Source organism: Gossypium raimondii, chromosome 5, assembly GCF_025698545.1.
Source record: "Gossypium raimondii isolate GPD5lz chromosome 5, ASM2569854v1, whole genome shotgun sequence".
Taxonomy (NCBI): Eukaryota; Viridiplantae; Streptophyta; class Magnoliopsida; order Malvales; family Malvaceae; genus Gossypium; species Gossypium raimondii.
This window is the reverse complement of record NC_068569.1, coordinates 7,116,494-7,123,960: the sequence shown is the minus strand read 5'-3', so window position 1 is coordinate 7,123,960 and position 7,467 is coordinate 7,116,494. Positions and strand designations below refer to the sequence as shown.

General features: G+C 26.3%; 1 protein-coding gene across 1 annotated transcript; it reads left to right on the top strand.

The window, feature by feature from the left end:
- The first annotated feature begins 1,579 nt into the window (after window positions 1-1,579).
- Window positions 1,580-2,150, top strand: LOC105767466 (cyclin-dependent protein kinase inhibitor SMR4). The gene has a single exon (XM_012587021.2). It carries the CDS (start codon window positions 1,679-1,681, stop codon window positions 1,919-1,921), a length of 243 nt encoding a protein of 80 aa, XP_012442475.1. The 5' UTR covers window positions 1,580-1,678; the 3' UTR covers window positions 1,922-2,150.
- Window positions 2,151-7,467: the final 5,317 nt, after the last annotated feature.

Here is a 7,467-nt window from a genome sequence, read left to right as displayed (position 1 = left end):
CTAGAATCTTTGTGAGTCGGCAGTGCCTGCAGCACTTGCTCCCCACTCTCCTGTAAAACGAATTTTGACTCATGAATCATTAATGAGTTTTTTAACTCATCAATGGAAAGAGCATCGAGGTCTTTTGATTCCTCAATTGAGCAGACAATAAAATTATATTTCGACAACAAGGATCGTAAAACTTTTTCAATGACAGCAACATCTTCAAGCTTTTCTCCATGAGTACGCATCCTATCGACGATTGTCATTGATTTGGAGAAATAATCTGAAATAGTCTCTTCTGGCTTCATGCGCAAATTCTTAAATTCCCCTCGCAATGTTTGAAGCAGTGCATGCTTTGCCCTTGCATTGCCATGATACTTCTTTTTCATTGAGTCCCAAATATGTTTTGCCGTATCCTTGCAAAGAATCGTTTCAAGAATTGAACGATCAATTGCTTGGAACAAATAATTTTTGGCCTTCAAATCTTTCAGCTTTTGTGTATCAATCTCCATCTTCTGTGCATTTGTCAAACTGGTTCCAACTTCTAGCTCTTGGATTCAATCCTCATCGACAGACCAATATTCTTTTGGCCTTAAGAAAATTTCTATCAACATGCTCCAATGATCATAATGACCATCAAAGCGAGGAATAGCAGGTTGAACAAATCTATCTGAATCACTCGGATGTTGCGACATCATATCTGGAACACAACATAAAACACTTTAAACCTGGCTCAGATACCACTGATGACAAACTTTAAAGAAATACTTAACACAAGAGAGGAAGATAACCAAAATCAATACACTGTTATTAACTTCAACAATTATGCCTTTATATAGGCTTACAGAGAAATTAAATCGTGGAAGTAAGATTCTCCACTAACAGACTAATGAAAACAGAATAATTTCATAAAGATTAAACAAACTTATTTGACTAACAGACTTGCTAAAAAATAAGAGTCAACAAACTGACTATAACACTTAATAATAAAAAATAGAAACGTGGTGTGATTAATTTTCCATCATGGTCAATCAATTTATTTTAACGATTAAAATGACTAATGATGAAAATCGTTAAGAGAGATAATTAAATGACTATTTTAATTAACAACTAAATTTAATTTAGTGTGAATTTAATACAAGAGTTTAATAATTGTAATTTTTAAAGGATTTTTTTACATAAGTCTAAAATTTAAATGCAAAATGCGCTCACCATTTCTGTTGTTAAACTCTTCTCTGGTCATTTCTGCCGACTTCAACAGAAATTTATATAAATGCACACTTGAGGAAAGGACTTGTGGCCAAAATTCGAACTTAAAACTAAAAGTTAAATAAAAAGAATAAAAAAATAGCAGTCGGTTGTGAGATGTGAGGTATATTCAAACTAGTGGTACATGGGAATTCCCGCGCTAGAACCGACCAAGTTTGGCGCCATAGTTTAAAACTGCACTGAGAAGACACTTCTCGAAAGCTCGCCACGTGCGTATCCACATAGACCAAAGCGGAACCATTACTTGACACCTACTGATTTCAACTTGCTTATCTGTAACTGTCTTATCCACAAAATCCCAGCAACTTCCCGAACCACCCACACTATTTTTTTCACGTACAAATATATATACGGAAAGAAAAGCTCTATATCCCTCAAACAAAGGAGGAAAAAATAACACAGAACAGCGTTTGAAGTTCGGAGAAAAATGGAGGATGAGATGGTGTCGTACGAGGATGTGGTGACGTCGATGATTCAAGAAGGTTGGTCGACGCCAACACGTGGGGAGTGTCGGATACCTGCTGTGCAAGCTTGTCCGCCGCCGCCGCCGAAGAAGAAGCCGTTTACTTTAGGGAAGAAAAGGCCGGAGCCGCCGAAGAATGGGTATTTTCAACCGCCTGATCTTGAGATGATTTTCTCAATGGGTACTAGAAGGCAAGCTTGGGCTTAATTAGCGTAGCAGCTAAGTAATAGCTCTTAGTTAGCGGGAATTTGGAAGTAACTTCTGTTGTTTGTTTGTTTTTTTGTTGATTGACTTGGTTATTTTTTGGTTTGTCGGGTCAACAAAAACAAAAATGTTTATATTGTAATGTCTGTAATTAAAATCTTCAATGTAATGTATCTGTATAATCTATGATGCTTTTCTTTTTGGCCTGAGTATAAACTTTGATGTTTAGTGATGTCTTTTATTATTATTATTATTATTATTATTATTATTATTATTATTATTATTATTATTATTATTATTATTATAAACTAAACTTAAATCTTTTATCTTTATTCTTAATCTTTTATTTCAAGGAATTTCCTTTCAATCCAAGGAATTTACTTTGAAGGATTTAGTTCATTCATTAAAACTAACAAACAGTAATTTTTTAAATTTAGGTGTATTGTTATTTTTACTTAAAAGCTGTCCTAAAAATATTTCAAAAATAATTAAAATATAATAGGTAAAAGAATTCTAATCAGACTAAACGTTTTTCTAATTTTCTACTTTTTACTATAATAATAAATTTAATTATTTAATTTTATCTTAATTTAATAAATTAATTTAGTTCACATCTTAATTTAATAAAGTTTAGTGTGGGTTTAATTTAATAAATTTAATTCACAATATTATATATTGCGTCAACATAAATATATAAATATAAATTACCTATAAATATAGTATATATGTATATGTATGGAAATTTGAAATGTATATATATCGAATCTACCAATTTAAAATATAAATATTTATATAATAAATAATGAAAATAATAAAATATATTGTTTGAAATTAATTAATTATAATAACTCATTAAATATACATAATATTAAAATTAAAATTAGATCAAACAAATAATTGAGATAATAACTCAATTATATTAAAATGAAAATGTATAAAATACATTAAAATAAATTTTGATTGAGTGATAATCTGCGAGTTCAAATTTTATCATAAGTATATTTTAATTATTTTTCTTAAAATGAAATGAGTTAAAATATTTGTATAATTTATTTTATAATTAAGGCAGTAACTTGGTTGAGAGCGACATTAATTTAATAAAATATTATACATGTAAAAATATAATTGACTAAATATATTATTATATTAATAAAAAAATGTATAATTGACAAAAATATTAATGTCATGATTAATTGATTTTAATTTCTTATTTTAAAATTGACAGAAATTAAATTATTTTTAAATTTTTAGAGTAATTAATTGTGTTTTTAATAAATTAAAATTTTAAATATTGAAAAATTAAGTATTGAATTTTTACTATTAAATTTTATAAGTGTTAAATTTATATTATTTTTAGTAAATTAATAAATATAAATACTAAATATAATTATGTTATTTGATAAACGTAACTATAGATTTTTTAAAAATTATTTATTTCTATTTTATTTTTATATCATTTTGAATAGTTTTAGATGAAAAATATGATAATATGAATATTTCCTTTAGAAAAGATAATTTATTTTAATTTTAATAAAATAAAATCACTTTAATATTTTTACATTAAATGGTAAATAGTTATCTACTTATTTATCTTATTTAGTATTTTCTATCAAAAATTTATGATAAATAAAAATTAAAATAATTATGATATATATTTAAAATATAGAAAAATAAAAATTTCCAATTGTTTATCAAAGCATTCTTAATATCGAAATTAAAACCAACAGAAGGAGAAGTGTCTTTACAAAGTAGTATATAATTTGGACCATAGATTCGGCCTTACAATCTAAAGGCCGAATTATATCTAAGTTGTGAATGCTACAGAAGAAATGGGAAACTGAAATGGGCCATTTGTTTTTGGATTAATATTAGGTCCGTCACTCCTAATGGACAAGCTAATATTGTTGCGGGGATTATGGATTTTGAAAAAGTTTAATTTTCGTGGAACTAAAATAGACATGAAATTTTTTTGATTATATCAAAAATAATAAAAACATGATAATTATTTAAAAATATGTGTTATTTTAATTTTCAAAATACATTATACTTTCATATATTGATATTTGATTATAAATATGATTTTATTTTCATTTAGACACTTTAAAATTTTAAATTAGTAAAAGTAAAATTGTATTTTGATCCTTAAAATTATAAAGATATAGACTATTAAAATGATGAAATTAAATTTTATTATCATAATAATTATAATTTAATTTCGACCCTTAAATTTTTTCCTGGTTTTACACCTAGAACTTTTCCTTTATAACATAAAAGTTTAGTTATCAACCTTAAATGTAGATTTTGTTTTTCTTTTTAATTTGAAATTTTCCTAATTGTTTTTATTATAGTTGGAATAAAAATTTTACTTGATAATATATAAATATTCTTTTAAATCTTTTTTTACCAGCTCTCGAATAGGTTTAAGTGAGAAGCAGCTAACCATTGAGAACAAGGGAGAGCTAGTAAATATTCTTTAAATTTAATTTATCAAAATTAAGAATTAAATATCCGATTTTCTATTTAAATAATTGAAGTTAAAATAATGCAATGAAATGCCCTACAATACAATACAATAACAAATAATTAAATAAAATAATTTAATAAATTAGATATTAATATTATGGAGATTTTGCGTTTGTGTGGTAGTGGTAATCTCACTTTCTATAAAAACAGATTTTCATTATTATATACAAAATAAACAAATAATTTATCAATAAAATATTAGATAAAACTTTTATAAAATATTTAATTATTACTTAGTTATTTTATTTTTGTTACTAATTTTAGATTTGGATTTAGATTTTCAAGTTCAAATTTTAAGTTCATGTTGATCTCGTCACCTCTGGTTATTTCTATACTATCAATTAAGAGCTTTATATACATAAAGGTAATTACTTTTTATATTAAAAATTATGCATACCTCGTAAACAAGTTTTCCACTCTCGAAAAATATCACTCCTTAAAAATTATAATTATCTTTAAAACATTGTTTTCTTAAAAGAAATCAAATATATATAATAATTTTAAAGAATATAATTTGTGATATCAATTCACTCAGCCAATTGATTAAAAATTTGATATTTACCTATAAGTGTCAAAGTAGTAATAAGATGCATGGTACTTTTAGAGAAAAATTTCATGTTCAATTTTAAAATGACATTATTAAAAAGATAATCACGAATCTTAAAATAATTAATTTGCATGAATCATAAAAATAAAAATAAAAATACTTTAATTATACAAAGATATATATCCTTACTGCATGCTAACATTTTCAAATCAGAAGTTACTAAAAAAACTAAAGGTCTTGATTGTGTTTATTGGGATTTGAGACTTTGAGTGCTTTAGTTATAAATTGACTCAACAATATTATATGTAACAAATTTAAATTTATTTTGATTAATTAGTTAATTTAGTTTATTTTAATACTTACAATAATTAAATCTTAATTATAATTTAGTACCGTTTTGTTAAAAAAGTGTCACATACCATGGATTCATTAAGTAGAATAGGTTAAAAAGTAATGTGGCACACCATGAATTCATTAAGAAGTGGACAAAGATCAAGTGTAAATAGGAAAAGTCGAAAAGGAAGAAAAGTGGGTAACGATCATTATCTCTTTTTTATCCATTAATTATGGTTCAACTAACGTGGGATATTACAAGTGGTAGTCGTAATCCATAATCTTTACCTTCGTAAATTGATGGTTTTAGAAATAGAATCCGTACTCTTTTTTATTTTCAACATATATGATTGCAAGCATTATGATCCATTACAAAAATCTCTAAAATGTGTGGAGAGAAAGTGTCCAAGTTGCCTTAACGTCACAGGATCTTTGGGAGTTCAGGTGTGGAGCAGTCACTACCAATAATGTATGCTGACCTCTCACCCTTTTAACCAATTACAGCTTGATAATTAGAAGGTAAATAAACAAAATTCACTAATATATATATTATATATAAAAGCATATGGCACCAAAGGTTTCAACAGTTATTGTGTCTGCTAGTAGGGACCAACAGCCTCAAGAATACAACAACAATAAGAATATTTGAAAACTCTAAATGTGGTATATATATTTAAAGAATATATTAATTCTAGGATATCTATTATTTAAAAAAATTTTAATTTCAAATTTTACGCATATTTCAAATTTTAAAGTAAAATTTTAATTATTTTCTTATAAAGTACATAAATAAATACCGGTCAAGAGCTTAGATCCAATTGTTAATGTGCATGAAACCAAAAGCATAGCTTGACAATCAAGCATAGATGAGTCTCCACACATCCTCCCAAACATGGAGATGGAGACGACAAAATGAGAAGGAATAGAAGTGGGAGAATTGTGATAAGAGTTATCTCTATTAAAACTATAGTTTATTTCCTTGTCTTGTCAGTCTGGTAACCTCCGTCAGTCCGATATCCTTTTTAAAGAGACAAAGAGATTTAATTTAATTCGGTAGATTTATAGTAGTTAGAGTCTGAACTTTAATAAATAAGATTTATTTTTAATTGGATTAAGTTGTGCAACTTTGGAGTTTGAAGTTTAATATACTTGTTTTTATTTATTTATTTTTTGTATAAATAAAAGAAAAAGGAAAACAGCATAAACGGAGGATGGCTTGTACAGACTAATATCGCTAAGTATAAACTGTGGGTAGGGTAGGACAAAGAAAAACTTAGAATTTTAGAAATGTGAGTGGGTGCAAATATGGAAGGCTAGCTAGGTCTTGGTTGGTGTGGGCCCCTGGGATGGCAAGGGAAGGCAGCTTTTTGGTTCAATTTAATCTGGGATTTGGATCTCTCACAAAAGTAATCCACATGAAAAGCTTAATTTAGTTCAGGGTAAGCTTTTGCAATGTTTATCAACTATTAATAGCTTTGCGTTCTACTTATAAAAATAGATATTAAACTATTTGAAAAGTTTCATTTATTATTATTGTATGATATTCTCCGTTTGTATTATTTGCATCAATAAAAATTCTTTCTTTCTTTTTTTATTTTCTTTTATAATTTAGTTTTTTCATTAAATAAACTAAAATTTAAAGAATAATTTTTTTCGACATTGATTATTAGATCAACTCAGATTTAAGATGTGCTATTTTACTCATTGATAGATACTGATTTACTGTACCGATCGTTGAATCGTCACTTGAAGCTAATTTAATCACTCACACATGGTTCAAATTATATTTTAAGTTACTAAATTTTAAATAGTTACGATATGATCATTAACATTACCGATTTTTTATATTTTGATCCCACAGCAATAAATCTGTTGTTTAATACCCCCACGTGTAATCCACAAAAACGCTTAGATATATAATTTGACTTTTGAACTAATTGACTTTTATTCTTTGATTACTTTCTTCATCTCAAATTCTAACCCTGAAATTAACCCCCCACCCCCAAATTACTCTATTTTTTCATCTTATTCTTCATTTCAATTTTTTTTTTTGTTTTCATCTCAGATATGAAAATTTAACCCAATTAAAAAAATTAATTTTTTTCACCTTATTCTTCATCTCAAATCTCAACTTTAAAAGCTATAA

Excerpts from the sequence above, each read along its gene's own strand:
- LOC105767466 (XM_012587021.2), top strand. The coding sequence starts at position 1,679 with ATGGAGGATGAGATGGTGTCGTACGAGGATGTGGTGACGTCGATGATT.